Below are 19,635 nucleotides of genomic sequence, written 5' to 3'. Positions count from 1 at the left end.
TGCCTTAAATACATTCAGAGAAATAAAAATGCTCAATTTCAATTTTGCCTGTAGACTGTTCCAAGCCAGTGGAGCTGCGGACATAAAAGCTGTCTTACCTAAGACAGTCCTTACTCTTGGCACATCTAACAAGACTATATCCTGCGATCGCAGACAATAGCTGCTTACAACTTTCTGCTTTATCAATGAACAGATATAATACGGGAGTTTGCCCAACATAGCTTTATAGATAAAAGTGTACCAGTGACTGAGCCTCCGTACAGTGAGTGATGGTAAACCTGCCTTGGTATACAGTGTACAGTGATGAGTAAGTGCTTTACAATTTGTGACAAATCTCAGAGCACTATGATACGCAGCATCTAGTTTGCTCAGGTAGTTGGCAGGTGCATTCATATACATCAGATCACCATAGTCCAGCACAGGTAAAAAGGTCACAGTGACTAGCCTTTTCCTGGCCTCAAGTGAGAAACAGGACTTATTCCTGAAAAAGAAACCTAGCCTAACCCTCAGTTTTTTAAGCAGGTTATTGACATGAAGTTTAAAAGAGAGACAGTCATCAAGCCAGATACCAAGGTATTTGTGACAGGCAACAACTTCAAGTTTTGTTCCTTGCGTAGATACAATATCTAAAACAGGCTCTGGTGTCTTTTTAGCTTTTGAAAAGAGCATTATCTTGGTTTTATCCACATTTAAAAGAAGCTTTAGCTCAGAGAGCTGAGTCTGAATAATGTTAAAAACAGCCTGTAATTTAACAACCGCCTCCTGAATGGAGGGACCTGCACAATACATCACGGTATCGTCCACATAGAAATGTAAAGTAGCTTCATTCACATTTTCACCTAAACTGTTGATATATATGGAGAATAAAAGTGGACCTAAAACAGAACCTTGAGGAACACCATTAGCAATGTTTAACCACTCAGAAGACAGCCCATCAAAGTGAACACAGTGGGACCTTTCAGAGAGGTAGTTCACAAACCACCACTGTCCTTTTGTTATGAGTATTTCACTATATCAGCGAATATCTTTGAACATGATAAGTACAGTGGTGTACAGGGTCACACCAATCCATGCAGCATGATGTGATTGTACACTAGTTCTTTAAACTGGCTCAGTTGAGATGTTTTGTGCTACTGACGAAATCATCAATTGTTCTTTATTTACCAGGTCTTTGTTTCCCACTCACTTGTTCATGATATTGTTGAATTTGAAGTCAAAGCTTTTGCCTTCCTTGTGTACTTTCCATTGTGAATCATTCTAATGTCCCTCTTTACTGTCTCTCCCTCTCTCAGTTCATTACCTTCACTGACTTGACCATTCCTCAGCGGCAGTATTACTGTCAGTTTACACCATCAAACAACCGTTTACACATCAGCATCTTAAGGAGTGAATTAGTAAACACAACTGAATCAAAAGTATTTTAACCTTTCTTTCTTTCTTTCTTTCTGCAGAGTGGTATGGCATTGACGTATGATCCCACTGGCATGCAGAACGGGTAGGTGGATACACTTCTTCTCAGATTTACTAACCTTGTGTACAACTTTAGAAGTCTTCTCATTTTATTTTGATACACGTTCCTGGCCAAATATTTGTAAAGCACCTGTTTACGAGCCTTTATAAACCTTACACGTTCCCACACCAACAAATGCTCTTGCATGCAAATGAGCAGATGACAAAACATGCACATAATCAAACACAGGTCATTAACAAACACAAACACACACACACACACACACACACACACACACACACACACACACACACACACACACACACACACACACACACACACACACACACACACACACACACACACACATACACACACACACACCCACCATTTCTTTGTTTGACGCTGTTGCATGCTGTTGCCCTCATGCTAACATCTGACTGGTACAGATGGGGTATTTATTTATGCACCTATGCATACAAGCTGTCAGACATGTAGGTTTTGATTTCACAGGGAAGTTGGCCGATGTTGCAGTGCAGCTGTAAGACTTTCGTCAGCCGGGGCTATCTGCAGGGCTCTGGGGCTGCATGCAGAGAGTCGAGTGTCTGCCTGTTACAGGGGGAAATTGGCGATCGGTCCTGTCCGCTAGGAAAGCTGCTGGTGATGCGATCCCAGGAGACGCTTCCCTCCAGCACTGTGTTTCTTTTCTCCTCCTGTCAACACAGTACTCCCTACTCTTTGGTCCCCTACTGTACATTCCTCCTCTTTTTCACGGGTGTCCTAATTTGCTCTACACATTTAGCTACCTTTTATCGTCTTAGGTCGCGTTCGCCCCAGCCTTGTTTAGTATGGTTGAATCTAACCTGGAGCGTTTAACCCCTTGGTGCAGTTTGTTTGGGTTGGTGTGAACGCAGTCCGAGACCTCTGATGTGAACTAAACAACCGGACTCTGGTCCACTTAAAAGAGGTGGTCTTGGGGCGATTGCAAGTGAACTCTGGAGCTGTTCATCGCTGGTGTGAACGCAGTCAGCACTAAAACATAGGAAGCATAGTATTTACGCGTCATTTCCTGTTCTGGTTACTGGAGCAGAAGTAAGCAAGCAAAAAAGTAAAAAAGCTCCACCAACAATACATAAAAGTGAGCGACGCGCATCTGAAACCAGTTCTTATCTTCTTGTCCGACCTCATCCTAAATGTCAATTAAACTTGTCTCTTTCTTCTTCACATCCCTTCCTACTCTCCATTTCCAAGCAGATGATATACCTTTGGTCATCTATCGTGCCTTGTGTATGTGCTTGTGCATGTGTAAATGCATGCTCACACGCAAGCATCTGTGTGCCTACTTAAGCCCCACTCCGACCTCTGTTCCGAGGTCATCGGAGCTCCTTCCGGCAAAGCGCTAAATGACTGTGAAATGCTAATGCAGTTAATTAGAGAGGCGAAAAAGCAGGCAGGGAAGGGAGTTGAATCAGAAGGGAGGGCTGGGTGGGTCAAGAGGAGGGCAAAGGCAGAAATAAAGTCAGCCCAAGGAGAGAGGAAGGGTACGAATCACTTACAGGTTTGCGAGTCTTTCCAAGCTCGAGCTCCGCTGGTTTCTAGGGTCTGATGCCAATCTGAGGTTATTGGAAACATGTGTCCCAACCAACCAGACCGCTTTTGGCTTAAAGCCTGCACTCTCTTCTATCAGGGAGACACACAATTCTCTTTCTCTGGCACTCTCTTTTTAATCTCTTGCCTTCTATCTGGTTTGTTTGTCCTTTTGTCTCTCCATCCTTCTCTCTCATTCTCCCTATCTCTGTTATTTGCGCTCTTATTCTGCCTTTCTATCTGTCTTCTCTTCCCTCTGTTTCTCCTGCCCACACACATTCACAAACACATATATTTTAGCAGGCTCCCCCACATTTCTCCGCTGAAAAGTCAGTGAGGTCGGCACTAAATCATTCACTAATTTTTCAGGGCAAACTCCTGACAGTGCGGCTAGGTCACACCGGGGATTCACAGAGAGGTTTTTCAATTCAATCCCGTAGTAATGTTCTCTGTGCAATTACATGTTTAGTGTATTGTTTAAACAGGCGCGCTGGAGTCCCTATTGACAGTGTGCTGCTCAGGGCTAATAGCCTCCATCAATAACCTTGGATCTGCCTACTATTTCTCTCTCTCAATACACATCACTCTAATGAAAAATACAATAAACACAATCAGAAGACCATATTGAATAACCCCGTTGCGGTCTCTCATTTGTATTCATCAGTGACAGTATCTCTAATGCAAGTCACACTTTAATTGTACAGTCAAAAAAGATGGATCAACAGTGCTACAGTACATGACTAGCGAGAGTTTTTTCTTGTTGCATGTTCCAGTTATTTTCCAACTTAGATCCATCCACTATAGATCTGTTCAAACATTACAAGTTCAATGGGTGTAAAAGGTTGAAACATACAACATTAAAAGTAAAACACACGGTGCTATTACTCAAAGAAAAACATGAATGTTTGCGTGACTTACAACACACGTTTTTTCCTTGGAGACTATACTTTGAGACATTAGGTAAACCAAAGTTAAAAGGAGCAAATGGAAAGCTAAAGAAAATCTATGTCCCTGCAAAGAGTTCAGGGAAAGTCTAAGTAAGCCGAGCCAGTGTCAACACACCTAAGATTGAACACGCAATCAACCTGCGTGTGAACCAGAGCCGAGCCTTGGCAAGACAGAATATATAGTGCTAATAATTCATGAGATTTCTTTCTGGCGCCAAGGAAGTGAACCACGTTGTATAACCATTGTAGCTATATTTTTTTATGCTATTACTTCGGCTTGAAACCCAAGTGCTGCATAAAAATCCAGCAGGGAGGCTGGATGTCCGTGTGAAGCACAATCCCATTCTGGAGCTGATCGCAGGCATTTGGAAACCAACTGCTTCCACCAGGCCAGGACTGCAATGGTTTAAAAATACCTGAGTTCAACAGCGCTCATGCTATCACTGACCGAACAAATGTAATGTGAAACAGAGGCGGGAGAGCACCTCGGCAAACCATTTCACCCTTGATATGAGATGTGATGGTGTCGCAGTGGAGAAGCACCAATCCGTCATATATATCTGGCTGTCATCTCAGTGTGGTACAGATCTTTACGAATGAAATGAAAAAACTTGATATTTGGTAGTAGTTGGAAGTAACCTTAAATGTGACAGGGTGATTTTTTCCTCCACCAATTAGGCATCCCTTGATTTGTAGCGAGTGCCTTTCTATGCATTCGAGGCTTTGTTAGAAATAGATAGGGGAGGGCTTCTCTCTGACTCTCTCTCTCTCTGCTCCCTTGCTCCATTATTCAGTCAACGGACACTTTAGGATCGATCGGGCACAGAAAAACGGCCTGGCGGATGAAACATGTCCTCTCTAGGTACACAATGATAAATAAAGCACTGAGAGCCACAGCATACTACCGCTGCAGGGCTGAGGGGGTGAAATGAAAAAAGAAGAAGAGATGGAGCAAAATCAGAAGGGCAACTGGGAGGGGGGGTGGATAAGAGTACAACATTCACATGTTACAGATGCAGCTTTCTCTGCTAAGTGGAATGAGCGTAGGTCGGGACATAAAGGGCGATAGAAATACTCTCCCACTCACACATTAAGGTGATAATTCATTGTTATGCATGGCAGTGGAGCAGACGCCTTTGTAACATGATGTGTGCTCCGGTGCAGTGTCAAGTCTCATTCCTAGATGCCTTTGATGGTGTGGCACAGAGTGTAGCTGCAATATTTATTGTTTCCATGACTGCCTTGATGATGTCTGATCCATTTTGTCAGTGGTGTCTTGAAATGCACAGGGTATGTGAAAGCAAAGAGGTACAAAAGGCTCATATTCACCTTTGCATGTGGCTACATCTGAAGAGCTAATAGTGCAGGGAAGCCACTTGACTACCGGTTGACTGTCTTTTAACCGTCTTGATTCCTTATTTAATACTTCCTAGTTGGCTACTTTAATGATGTCAAAATCAAACATTTTCTTGTATGCTTTCATAGGTTCTACTCCTCGCCATACAGCATCTCCACCAATCGGATGATTGCACAGACGTCAATCACACCCTTCATCGCTGCTTCTCCCGTATCTACATATCAGGTTGGTGAACAATCTCTTATGAATTTACGGTTTACAACCAGTGTTGAAATGCTGTAAGGGCTCCAAGGTATCAGAGGGCATCTTAAACAGAAAATGCATTGTCAGATAAAGTATCAGTTGTTTAGAATATTATAGCAAAGATTATGGTTTTGTTAAGTTTATTTCGTTCATTAGTAAACCTGTTTAGTTATCAGCTTAGTTAACTAAACTGAACTGCATTGTCCTGTACTAGCACTACTACAGAGAACATGTTCAAGATTCAGGCATACATTTTGACCTGACAATAGCTTGCTGAATGGCCAACAGATTTATATATACAGTATACATAGACATTTTTATTCATTGGGATAAACCCCTTGAGATGCACCATCTTGTTTTCAAGGGGGTCCCAACAATAGCAACAACTTACACACATACATAAACAAAAAGACAAAATGCAAAACATGACACACAAGACAAACCACATACAGTCTGTTAAGTAAAATTCAAGCAATGCACACAATCATTACAATTTGAGACAGTCGAGCAAATCAGTTTCATCAATATCAGTTAATAACAAGTACAAAACAGTTGAAAGTGAGATAACAATGCATGTTTAAACATACCCAATGATGCAAGAGATCTAATAGCAGCAGGTAAAGTATTCCGGTCTGTTGGGGCTTTGAAAATGAATGCTCTTCTGCCAATACATTCTTTTGCAGAGGGGACAGAGAAATAAATCAGAACAGAATGTCTAATTTATAGACGATAGATTTGGCGAAGCGACAACCACAGACATGACAAAAAAAACAAAAAGAAGCACTATAAAGTATGTGTCTTTCACCAATCAAGAAAATATGGTGGGAACTTTGGTATATCTTTTACTGGGGTCCATTGTCTTAGTATCTGCTTATAATCCCAAGGACATACAGCCTTATAGAATAAATTGAAGTAAAAAACTCTGTAGAGATACATTAAACCTGAGCTTTAGTAATGGATATGAACATCTGTAGTGGTAAAGTAATAAAATGTTTTATTTTTTATTGTGTTTTTTATGTATTGCCAATGTATCCCATAAAAAAACAATCACTTAGCCAATCACACAAACCATCCTGCTGCTATAAATATTCCTGAGCAAACCAAACTTGTATCAGTCCGCAACTCAAAATAATTTCCAACAAATGCAGCAATGTTTACTGTTTTAATGGTAATGTTTGCTAAAAACTACAGTGCCCTGCTGTTTAAGTAAACTAGCCGTCCATTAGCATCACAGGGGAAGCCTGAAAGTACTGAGAGAAGGATTAATGTCAGGATTCGGGAAGTTGTGGAAAAGGTAGGACCCAAATGCAGACTACAAAAAGGGTAAAGGTCTATAAAAAAAAGCGAGCTTTAATACAAAAGCCGATGACAAAAAAACATGACATGAAACACAACGAAAGCACAAGGAAAAAACATTACCGAAAGACTGACCGTGACTGACATGGAGGGAGACAGGAAAAACAAACAATGAACCGACAGGGGAACACAGGGAAAGACTAAATATAGAGAGGGGTAATCACGGGACGAGAAACAGCTGGGTAAGGGAGGCAGAAACACAAGGGCAACAGGTGAACACAATCAGACAATCAGACACAGGAGGGAAAACTGTGGCCGCTTCTCAATCTCGAGGAAACTGGCTTCCAAGCCAATATTTCAAGGATGCTACGTCATCGAGTGCCGCCGAAGGATTGTTCCAATCTCCAGCATACTTGGAATTCCACTGAGGCCGCGTCCTTGGTTTAGGGGTAATTTCGAGGCTGCACATGGGTAGACTTTGCGTCCTTAAAATCTCCACAATGCTTTGCGCACGGACCAATTTCCCCAAATCTGTGGCGGAAAATGTAAGGCGGGGCCTCTCATATGACGCACACTTGCACACTTGCTAGCCTGTTTCACTCTTCGTTTTCAGAAACCCAGGAAAGATTCTTGCCTAGCTTCTGAAGAAAGTGACTCGGAAGACATGTGCTACCAAGCAAGCATCCTCGCGATTGAGAAACGGCCACAGAGACAGGAATCAACAGACAAGACAGGGGGTGAACACTTTTCAAAAATAAAAACAGGAAACCAGAGACAGACAAAACACAACGCGGACCGTGACAATTAACACATTATTGGTTTGGGTGTTTTCATGAGGTTTGCTGGCACAAGAGCACACGCATGAAAAATATGGAACAATAGCCGCCTCATCTAGAGTGAAGTTAAGAACTTATGTGTGATCAGGGATTTGGAAATATGTAATAAATATTTTTGAGCTGATGCCATTCACAGCAGTTATGGTCCTTATTTTGACCCCTGTTTGTGTAGTGGGCAAGCAGGTCAAGCAAGTAGAGCTTGCTTTTTCTCAGGAAAGACGTTAAAACAAAAATGGAGTTATCAAGCCTCTCCACTCAGGACAATTCTTCGTCTAGCAATGATAAAATACAGGCTTATATTGCAGCATTCCTCCCATTGATCTTTCATTCTTAGGCACAAATCCTCTTTTTGTCTCTCTATGTTCCCATGTGGTGCATCCTCCCTCTCCCACACGCACCAACCCTACAAATTCATGTCAAAGCTGGTTGCAGATGTAGCTGCGTTTCTTTAAGATATTGACTCAGTACTTGATTCTTAATCTGTCAAATACATAGACTTTAAAACAAACGGCAGTCCTCCCCCCACAGATATTCCCCTAGCACCGAACACTGTTGTAAACGAGACACATGCAAAGTCACGCCTTCAGAAAAGCAGAATTACACACAGAGACATCCTGCTTTTTGAGGAGAAACACAAGAAGGAATTAACCTTGCATTATGTTAACTCCCCACAGACAGACACAGGTAAGCAAACGTACACATGCACTCATTTAATTACTATGGATACCATGCCCTATTTACATGTGACTAAGGGGCCTTCAGGGACTCCTCATGTTGGGCAGTAGGAGATGAAAGTGGTGATTTGTGCAGGCTTTGATGATGAAACCCTCCACTGTGAAGCCGTAATTATTAGACTCTCTGTGGTCTTCATATCCTCTTATAATTACAACATAACGTACTGTATAGTGGACCCTCACATACTGCTGTAATATTCTTTAAGACACACTTCCGTAGGGACTGAGGCTCTGAAATAGGCTTGTAGAGACTTGGGCTAATGATTCATTTTCTCTCTTCTCCTCCTTGGTTTCCTCATTTTCACTCCTATCCTGTCATTCTGTCTTCCAATTGTCCTTCTTTATGTTTGTTCCCCCTCAATTCTGTATTCACTTATAACCGTCTTCTTTTTGATCTTCCTTTTCCTCTCATCTCTTCCTCACCTCCCTTTTGCATCCTCCTACACATTCCCATCCCCTCCTTTAATTACTTTTTTTGCTACTTCCCATCTGACCTCTTTCTTCATGTCTCATCTTCTTGTTACCTATCTTCTCATCTCCTCTCTGATCCTACCTTGTTCTCTCCACAGGTCCAGAGTACGTCTTGGATGCCACACCAACAGTATGTTATGCAACCTACAGTAAGTTTTTGAAACACACTCTTCTTTATTTTTTTGGGTCATTTGTTATCTTGTCCTAGCAGAACAATTTTCTCCATTATTTTCATCGACTTTTTTCAAACGTTTTCATCGCAGTGTCTAACTTTCCCTCAGCACTGACTCCTTCTATGCTTTTTAGTCTGCCAAACTAAAAAAAAGCATGGCTCGTTTAAAAAAGATAATGTGAATGTGTCATTTTGGCTGCCACAGGATCTCTTAGAAAAAACCTTCAAATGCATCTATTTAAGGAAAATAGAGACAGTTTGTCACGTCACTAGTTTTAATTTTAATATTTATCAATAGAAAATGATGGATCAAGTCACTGAAAAATTGCAAAAAGAAAATGGGAAAATGACACACAGTTGTTCTAATAATTGCAGCATGTGAGAGTTAAACCCAAGTCAGATTAAGAAAGTAAACTTCTCTTCGTCTGAGTCCTACCCTGCTGAATCAGCCTGTGAATAACCTCCTAAAAGCAGCTCGCTCAGCAGAGCAGAGCCTGTTGTCTATAATAAAGGGTTGCCCCCTGCTGGGTTGAAATGAAACTGCAGATAGGAAGCTGCAAGTTTAGTCACATATGATGCCTGTAAGTGTAGTTGTACAGTCAATACATCTCCTATATCTCCCTCACACACACAAGCTCAATCCGACACAAACTTTAAGGTTTCCTTAGGGACTGTATACTGGTGGAGTAACTCGCTCTGACATCCTGTCCATCACAAATACAGTAACTTCCTTCAAATGCTGTATTCAATCTCTATACCTTCATACTCTTTATCCTTTTCAAGGGAGAAAAATGTACATGTATATTGCGGAAGTTTTATTTTCACTAGTCTTGAAAATGACGTGAAAATAATATATTTACCTGTAGTGTCTGGCATTATTTTCAAAAGAATTTAGGATTATTGTTGCCATGTCAGGCCTAAATAAGGCCTCAGCAGTTCAACCTCACTCACCGGTGATTATTTCACAGCAGGTTTAATGGATGTGAAATTGATAGGCAGAATAGATTAATGTCGGGAGGACCATGCACTAACCTTGAGAGTGTGTGAGATGAACAATAAATCTTAATCACCTCTTTAACATTTATTCATCTAAAGTGTACATTTATAATTTTCTATTAACTTTAGAAGTAAGATTAAACCAGCTTGTAAAACATTCATTTCACTTTTTATACTAGTGGGTTTTATTACACACCTGTTCTGAATGTCCTCTCATTGTAGACAGGGATCATATGAAGGATAAGGAAATGTCACAGTGGAAAAGTATTTGTTATTTGGAACATTTCAGTCGGAAGCGAGGGAGTTAATCATAAGACTAGTGCTCAATCCAATGAGGATTTCAGCGAGCATGGTCATCACGGCTGGCAAAAGCCTTCCGACACGCCACATTATCTGGACAGCCATGAATTTCTACGACGACACTGATTTTTTGGAATGGAGGAATGGGTTTTCCAGGACAGCAGTCTCCTTTAGTTGAGATATTAAAAAAAAATACAGAGACAGATATATTTTCATCGAACCGCAAGTGTGAGTAAGTTGTTTTCCGGGCTATTTCATACCTGCAAATTGAGTTGTGCTCTATAGAAATTGTCCGCTGTAAGGCGATGGGAGATACAGGCAGCACAGATATGGTATATCAGCCGTGCACTGAGGAATTCCAGCAATTCTGTCACAACACAATAGTTAAACTGGTTCCAAATTCTCTTGTCCCCCTCTCTATAGCTCTCCCTGCATATCTTTGTGTCTATCTGCAAACCCCTAAAATGCTCTGTTGTCATGTCTGATTAAAATTATGTCTGTGAGAGAGGATAATACCCTTCTGTAAATGTGTTTTCAAACAAATGTCCAATCTAATTATCTGGCAGGCCACTTGATATGACTGCGCAAGTCTTGGGAAAACAAAGAGAGGGAGGCATGAGAAGAGAGAATAAGTTATTGGAGAAAGAGAAAATAAATAGGAGAACTGTGTGCATTTGACAGAGAGAGGGAAAGCAGAGGAAAGAAGGGATTACAAAGAACAAATCGGAAACAAAGAAAAGAAAACAACTGCTGCAGAAGCATGTCTGGGCTGTGCGCTTCTGTTCCCCAGCCTCGTCTCTGCATAGTCAAAATCCCTGTTAGACAACAAAGGCAAATGCTTGTCATTGTATTTCCTGGATACAGAGGAGCGTGGCAAATTAAAGCTGCATCTGGGAGGGAGACTGAGAGAGACACAGCGGCTTAATTCTGTTCCTATGGTAGCAGAGGCTTCCTCTCCGCTGTGGTTGCTGGTAACTTTGATTTAGGGCGTGCGCTCATTGACACATTTAGGTTGATGCACACAAGCACGCCCCTGCTAATCACTCAGGCAATGGTCCATCATTCGGTTAGATTTTCTTACATGTTTGGAAGGGTAACTATGTGTGTCACTGACAAAAAATGTGTCACAGATACAGGCTGTAGGCAGACAGTTACTAAAGAAATAAATACCTCTTATTAAAAGGTTAGAATGAGAGAAATAAAAAGACACTATCAAAGGGATTAAAGAAAGTGTTCACATACTTCATTTTCACTCATAGGCACAAGCACTTTCTAATGAATTCAGATACACACACACACACACACACACACACACACACACACACACACACACACACACACACACACACACACACACACACACACACACACACACACACACACACACACACACACACACACACACACACACACACACACACACACACACACACACGCAGTAACACACGCAGTAACACACCTATACACACAGTGAAGTGCCTTAAGGACTGTGTGTTTCTAAGCCTTGGTGGAATGCCCAGATTACTTGAACCCCCTGTCTTTACATCTTAATTAGTGAGAGAAGGTCTTTGTGCATAATTACTCACAAATCCCCCTACAGGAAATGAATGCATTACCCTAACCATGCATGGCAAGAAAGAGAAGGGAAGGCGGCTTATTGGGGAGCGCTGTAATGAGACATCCAAAGAATTGGGATTTCGGATCTTCCTGAGTTAAATTGCGATGTTAAACCTATTTAAGCAGACAAAAGGGGGGGGGGGGGTATAATGTGTCGGAAGAAAGCACAGATCAGTACATATCGGCTCTATAGTGCACAATGCTCCGTTTGTTTCCTGTTCTCTTAAAGGGGCCCTATGATGCTTATTTCAGGTTTTATAATTGTATTTTGTGACTCTACTGTGACATGTTTACATGCTTCATGTTCAAAAAGCTCTTCTCTTCTTCTCATACTGTACTGCCTGTGCTGCAGCACCTCCTCCTGGTTAGTACTTTATGCGCACATACTTATACATACTTAAGACCTGTCAGCATGCCGAACACATGCATGTTGACTTACAGTAATGTAGAGCATTTTTGTAGAATATTTGTGTGCTATACAATGTTAAATAATATATAAATCAGGTTGTAGTTTTACAGTTTAAAACCATAATCCTACCCTGCCAATGTATCCCTTTTAGCACATTTTAAAACTCAGTCCCTGGGCAGGTGTATGACAGCTGCAAAAAATAGTTTCAAAATAAAAACAATTTACTTTGTAGAGTAATACAAACACGTCTTCTCAGACCACCGCACCTGAGAGAGAATTAAATAATGTAGATTATATAGACCTGCTCGCCCACACACATAGCTCCCAGCAGCAGTTAATGGTTTTCTCCCTAAACGGGTGTCATTATCACCAATACAGTGTATGTGAGGCTGCAAAATGCCTGCAGCAATCTGCTAGTCAGCTTTACTTGTCTATTTGAAAAATGATAGCAGAAGAAGAGAAGGAGGGAGAAAGACCAAGTTCAAAGTTGAAGCAGATCTTGTATTTTTCTCTCTCTTGTCCTCGGGGGAAAAGATAACTGTCTGTCTTGTGCACTCATTTATTGCTTAGCCCGGTAAAAAGATGTCTGATACATGAAAACATACACACTAACACAGGGTCATCACACACCCACTGTGTTTGCAGTACATAGCAACATAGCAAGTTTAACACTTGTACAGCTGTAAATCAAAGCAGTCATTGTGTATTTTCCTTTTGGCCCTATGCAGCGTTCTTTCTGAATTGAATCCTGCTGCGAGATTGGATGAAGCGAGAAAGAGTGAGGGAGGATGAGAAATCATTAAACGTATTATAGAAGTATGAAAAGCTTGGGTATTAGCTAGATTCTGGCTGCTGAATGTACCTGCCGGAGCCAAAGCTTTGTGCCGGTGTGTGTGTGTGTGTGTGTGTGTGTGTGTGTGTGTGTGTGTGTGTGTGTGTGTGTGTGTGTGTGTGTGTGTGTGTGTGTGTGTGTGTGTGTGTGTGTGTGTGTGTGTGTGTGTGTGTGTGTGTGTGTGTGTGTGTGTGTGTGTGTGTGTGTGTGTGTGTGTGTGTGTGTGTGTGTGTTGAAAAAGTGCCACTCATTCACTTGTGATGTTGAGGACAGTGTTGACAGAGCATCACTGATAGCCAGGCGGCTTTGTACTTCACACAGATCTCTCTATAAAGACAGCAGTCAGGAAGAGGAAGAGCACTGTTAACAGTTCTGACTGTGTGTGTGTGTGTGTGTGTGTGTGTGTGTGTGTGTGTGTGTGTGTGTGTGTGTGTGTGTGTGTGTGTGTGTGTGTGTGTGTGTGTGTGTGTGTGTGTGTGTGTGTGTGTGTGTGTGTGTGTGTGGGTGGGTGGGTGGGTGGGTGGGTGGGGGGGGGGGGTGTGTGTGTGTGTGTGTGTGCTTGGCTTGCAGACATAAGGATCTTCACTTACAGATCTGCAACTGTGAGCAACTCTGACAGACTGTATGTGTCTTCAAGAGGAATGCTTCAAACAGCTAGAACTTTCATTGCTCTGAGTGTGTGTTGGTGTGTGTTTACCTGTGTGCTTAGGCGCTTTCACACCGGAGTACTTTTCCCAGAAATAGTTCCGATAGTTCTTGGGATGTTGCCTGGGGAGAAAAAGGTTCCAATTTCTGATTGGCTGGGCGAATTGCAAACCACGCCCCGTAAAACTCGGAAAAGTGTTTGTGAAGCCGCCATTTTATTTCCTCGCATGAGCATTATTAGCATTAGCCCAGCGCACCAACGGAGAGAGACTAACTTATGGCAACACAAAATAAAACGTGGGACCCCGAGCTTCGGCTGGCGATTTACTGCCACCCAAAGTCCCGGACTCCGGGGGGCTCCGGGACCTCGGGTGGCAGTATACGCCGTGAAGTTGTTTGCGGCCTGCCAGTAAACCCAAAGCAGAAGAAGAAGAAGTGACGTCAGCGGCTTCATTTGCGTAATCCTCCCTCAGGGACTTATTCCGGTGTGAACGCAATTTACTAGATAGTTCCGGGGAATTAAAAATTCCGGGGAAAAGTTCCGGGAAATATTCCTGGGAAAAGTACTTGGTGTGACAGCGCCTCTTGTGTTGTTGCGAGCCTCTTTATGAAACCCTATAGCCGACTGCTGTACAGCTATGCCTGTGCCTAAAATACCTAGATTTAATACCTGTGTTCTTCTAACTTCCTGTCTCAACACGCAGCTTCAGAGGTGCTGACTGCTCTCTGGAGCGATGCTGACACATATCCGCTGATGCTGTCTGGGCTCATAGGAAGTGCAGTTAAACAGCTATCACAATTGAACAGTGTTTATCTCCACGGAAATGTTGCCAGGCACCTCGGCTCACAGTTTGAGGAGTCTCCTGTTAAATGCTGTAAAGAGTTTGAAGCCGAAAAGGAGAGCGCATCAAGGTGGTTGCGGGCATCAAAGCCCCTGACGTTGTGGAGATTTACAGTAAAAGCCTTTCTGCTCCACTCAGGCCCATGTTCTGTCAGGCCTGCCAGGCTCACAGTTTGCAGTCATCAGACTTAACTGGGTTGGAAGTATTCCTTTAACTAATGTATGACTAGCTGCTTGTCTTAAAAAGCTATTCTTTAGCTGAATAGCATAAAAAACATCCTTTATGCAGTGGAGCGCACAAATCGAGTGACATGTTTTGCTGACTTAACTTATGTTATCTAGTTTCATTTTAATGGTCTATCTTGTCAGTTTTCAGTGCTGGAGTGTAACATTTACTCGAGTACTATACTTAAGTTAAAATGTTGCAGTGCTTGTATGTACTTTACTTGTGCTTTATATTTCTACTCCACTACATCTCAGAGGGAAATATTTATCTGACTTTATATATTATTAATATTATTATTAATCGGAAATAAAATCACCTCTCTGAAGAACCAGCACCTCACCGTGGTAGAGAGGTTTGTGTGCCCTGATGAACCTGGGGGCTGTGTTGTCTGGAACCTTGTGTTCCTGGTAGAGTCTCCCATGGCAAATTGGTCTCAGGCAAAGGGTCAGACTAAGATTGGTTCACAAGACCTCATGAAAGACGACACAAGAAGTGAGGATACCCGGCCCGGAGTAAGCCCGGGGTCCCCTTCTGGAGCCAGGCCCAGAAGGAGGACTCGTCGGCGACCGTCTGGTGGCCGGGCTTGCCACGGAGCCCGGCCGGGCACAGCCTGAAAAGGCGACGTGGGTAACACCTCCGCTTCTCCGTCCCGCGGGCCCACCACCTACGGGAAACAGCGATGGGGTCGGGTGCGCTGCCAGAAGGGTGGCAGTGAAGGCAGAGGGTCTCGACGGACCAGACCCGGGCAACAGAAGCTGGCTTTGGGGACGTGGAATGTCACCTCTCTGGGGGGGAAGGAGTCGGAGCTTGTGCGGGAGCGGGAGGTGGAGCGTTACCAGTTGGATCTGGTTGGGCTCACCTCTACGCACAGCGTCGGCTCTGGAACCTTACTTCTGGATAGGGGTTGGACTCTATTCTTCTCCGGAGTTGCTCAAGGTGTGAGGCGCCGGGCGGGTGTGGGGATACTCACAAGTCCCCGGTTGGGTGCTTCGTTGTTGGAGTCTACCCCAGTGGACGAGAGGGTCGCCTCCCTACGCCTGTGGGTTATGGGGGGGAAAACTCTGACTGTTGTGTGTGCTTATGCACCCAACAGCAGTTCAGAGTATACGGCCTTCTTGGAGACCCTGGAAAGAGTCCTGTATGGGGCTCCTGAAGGGGACTCTTTAATCTTGCTGGGAGACTTCAATGCACATGTGGGCAATGATGGAGACACTTGGAGGGGAGTGATTGGGAGGAACGGCCCCCCTGATCTGAACCGGAGTGGTGGTTTGTTACTGGACTTCTGTGCTAGTCATGGATTGGCCATAACAAACACCAGGTTCGAACATAAGGATGCTCATAAGTGTACGTGGTACCAGAGCACCCTAGGCAGAAGGTCCATGATCGATTTCGTTATCGTATCATCGGACCTGAGGCCGTATGTTTTGGACACTCGGGTAAAGAGAGGGGCGGAGTTGTCAACTGATCACCATCTGGTGGTGAGTTGGGTCGAGTGGCGGGGGAAGCCTCTGGATAGACCTGGTAAGCCCAAACGTGTAGTTTGGGTGAACTGGGAACGTCTGGAGGAGGCCCAAGTTCAGGAGGCCTTCAACTCACACCTCCGGCGGAGCTTTTCGGGCATTCCTGTGGAGGTTGGGGACATTGAACCAGAGTGGTCGGTGTTGAGAAAAGCCTCTATTGCTGAAGCCGCGGTGGGGAGCTGTGGTCTCAAGGTCCTAGGTGCCTCAAGGGGCGGGAACCCTCGAACCTCCTGGTGGACACCGGTGGTCAGGGAAGCCGTCCGACTGAAGAAGGAGGCCTTCAGGGATTTGTTATCCCGGGGGACTCCCGAGGCAGTTGCAAGGTACCGACAGGCCCGAAGGGCAGCAGCCTCAGCCGTGGCCGAGGCAAAGCAGCGGGTGTGGGAGAAGTTCGGAGAAGACATGGAAAAAGACTTTCGGGCGGCACCAAAGTTGTTCTGGAAAACTGTCCGACACCTCAGGAGGGGGAAGCAGGGAACCATCCAAGCTGTGTACAGTAAGGATTTGACGTTGTTGACCTCAACTGATGGAGTGTTAGGGCGTTGGAAGGAGCACTTTGAGGAACTCCTGAACCCGACAACTCCGCCCTCTATGTTAGAGGCAGAGCTGGAGTATGACGGGGGATCGACACCAATCTCCCGGGGGGAGGTCACTGAGGTCGTCAAACAACTTCACAGTGGCAAAGCCCCGGGGGTGGATGAGATCCGCCCAGAAATGCTGAAGGCTCTGGGTGTTGAGGGACTGTCAAGGTTGACACGTCTCATCAACGTTGCGTGGAAGTCGGAAACAGTACCGAAGGAGTGGCAGACCGTGGTGGTGGTTCCCCTTTTTAAAAGGGGGATCAGAGGGTGTGTGCCAATTACAGAGGCATCACACTACTCAGCCTCCCCGGGAAAGTTTACTCTAAGGTACTCGAAAGGAGGGTCAGGCCGATTGTCGAACCTCAGATTGAGGAGGAACAATGAGGATTTCGTCCTGGTCGTGGAACGACGGATCAGCTTTTTACTCTAGCAAGGATCCTGGAGGGGGCCTGGGAGTACGCTTATCCAGTCTACATGTGTTTTGTAGACTTGGAGAAGGCGTATGACCGGGTTCCCAGGGAGTCACTGTGGGAGGTGCTGCAGGAGTATGGGGTGAGGGGGTCTCTACTCAGGGCCATCCAATCTCTGTACTCCCAAAGCGAGAGCTGTGTCCGGGTCCTCGGCAGTAAGTCGGACCCATTTCAGGTGAGGGTTGGCCTCCGCCAGGGCTGCGCTTTGTCACCAATCCTGTTTGTAATATACATGGATCGGATTTCGAGGCGTAGTCGTGGGGGAGGGGATCTGCAGTTCGGTGGACTAAGGGTTGCACCACTGCTTTTTGCAGATGATGTGGTTCTGATGGCTTCATCGGTCTGCGACCTTCAGCACTCACTGGATCGGTTCGCAACCGAGTGTGAAGCGGCTGGGATGAGGATCAGCACCTCCAAATCTGAGGCCATGGTTCTCAGCAGGAAACCGATGGACTGTCCACTCCAAGTAGGGAATAAGTCCTTACCCCAATTGAAGGAGTTCAAGTATCTCGGGGTCTTGTTCTTGAGTGAGGGAACAATGGAGCGTGAGATGGGTTGGAGAATCGGAGCAGCGGGAGCGGTACTGCAGTCGCTTTACCGCACCGTTGTGACGAAAAGGGAGCTGAGCCAGAAGGCAAAGCTCTCTGTCTACCGCGCCATTTTCGTTCCTACCCTCACCTACGGTCATGAAGGATGGGTCATGACCGAAAGAACGAGATTGCGGGTACAAGCGGCCGAGATGGTTTTTTTTCCGCAGGGTGGCTGGTGTCTCCCTTAGGGATAAGGTGAGAAGTTCGGTCATCCGGGAGGGACTCGGAGTTGAACCGCTCCTCCTTCACGTCGAAAGGAGCCAGTTGAGGTGGTTCGGGCACCTAGTTAGGATGCCACCTGGGCGCCACCCTAGGGAGGTGTTCCAGGCACGTCCAGCTGGGAAGAGACCAAGGGGTAGACCTAGAACCAGGTGGAGGGATTATATCTCTTCGCTGGCCTGCGAGCGCCTTGGGATCCCCCAGTCAGAGCTGGTTGATGTGGCCAGGGAAAATAAAGTTTGGGGCTCTCTGCTGGAACTGCTACCTCCGCGACCCGACCACGGATAAGCGGGAGAAGATGGATGGATGGATGGATGGAAATAAAATCAACAATCGATAATGATGAGATAAAGCAATTAAATAAGCTCCACCTTTAACAGTTGTAAAGTGATGTTCGCATTATTGCATATTATTATTCTAATACAATTATATAATAAATAGTATTCTGAAATGAGCTGCAGTGTAGTATTTCACTTTTACTTTCTCTGCAATGACAATATTTTTATGCTAACACTTTTACTAAATTAACATTTTGTATTTATGTTGTTGAGTATTTTTACACCATTGTGTTACTACTTTTACTTAAGAAACAGATACGTCTTCCACCAAGTCATTTTGATAGGTGATTTTGACATGATCCAGAGGAATAGTTCCATTTCTGAAACACTCATTTTTTGTTTTCTTGCTGTCCTCCACTCTCTTCATATTCAACTATCTGTCAATATTTTTTTGTCCAGCCAAACTCCATATGCAGTTTTTTGTGTTTTTCCTTTTGTTTAATTCATCACATCAGTTGCTTTTCATATGAAGTTACACTTAATGACTGAATATAACCTGTACCCTGTACAACAATATCTACAGGACCGCCCCACCCTACAGTACAGGCCGAACATGCAGACTGCGTGGGGCCTCACCTTGCGGAGGGGCCTCATCTTGCGGAGGGTGCCTCAACTAAGCCGAAAATGCGGCGCACCTATGCGCCATCAGGCCCTGGGGCTGATTTTTGTTTTGTAGGCCCCCTATTTAAACAACAAATCAAAGTAATTTATAGCCTCGGCAGGCTCTTTGAATAACACACACACACACACACACACACACACACACACACACACACACACACACACACACACACACACACACACACACACACACACACACACACACGCACACACACACCTAATTCAGCACCATGAACAGCAACATATGGCCTCAATGCCAGGTATCAGTAGATGAGAATGATCATTATCCCCGGTGGATTAACACTAGTTATGTAAAGCGATGCACAACACATTTAAA

The 19,635-nt window shown here is 44.3% G+C and overlaps 1 protein-coding gene across 4 annotated transcripts in view; it reads left to right on the top strand.

The window, feature by feature from the left end:
* Positions 1 to 19,635, top strand: part of LOC307045746 (RNA-binding motif, single-stranded-interacting protein 3-like) — a 135,439-nt gene that overhangs the window by 104,440 nt on the left and 11,364 nt on the right. For all 4 annotated transcript variants that reach the window (XM_079691675.1, XM_079691677.1, XM_079691676.1 and 1 more), the window contains 3 exons: positions 1,452 to 1,495; positions 5,470 to 5,566; positions 9,020 to 9,070. In XM_079691675.1, the coding sequence (XP_079547801.1) occupies positions 1,452 to 1,495; positions 5,470 to 5,566; positions 9,020 to 9,070 (192 nt within the window). The remainder of the gene's footprint in view (positions 1 to 1,451; positions 1,496 to 5,469; positions 5,567 to 9,019; positions 9,071 to 19,635) is intronic.

This window comes from Notothenia rossii (genome assembly GCF_949606895.1).
Source record: "Notothenia rossii genome assembly, chromosome: 7".
NCBI lineage: Eukaryota > Metazoa > Chordata > Actinopteri > Perciformes > Nototheniidae > Notothenia > Notothenia rossii.
The sequence above is the reverse complement of the archived record's forward strand: the minus strand, read 5'-3'. Positions and strand labels throughout refer to the sequence as shown.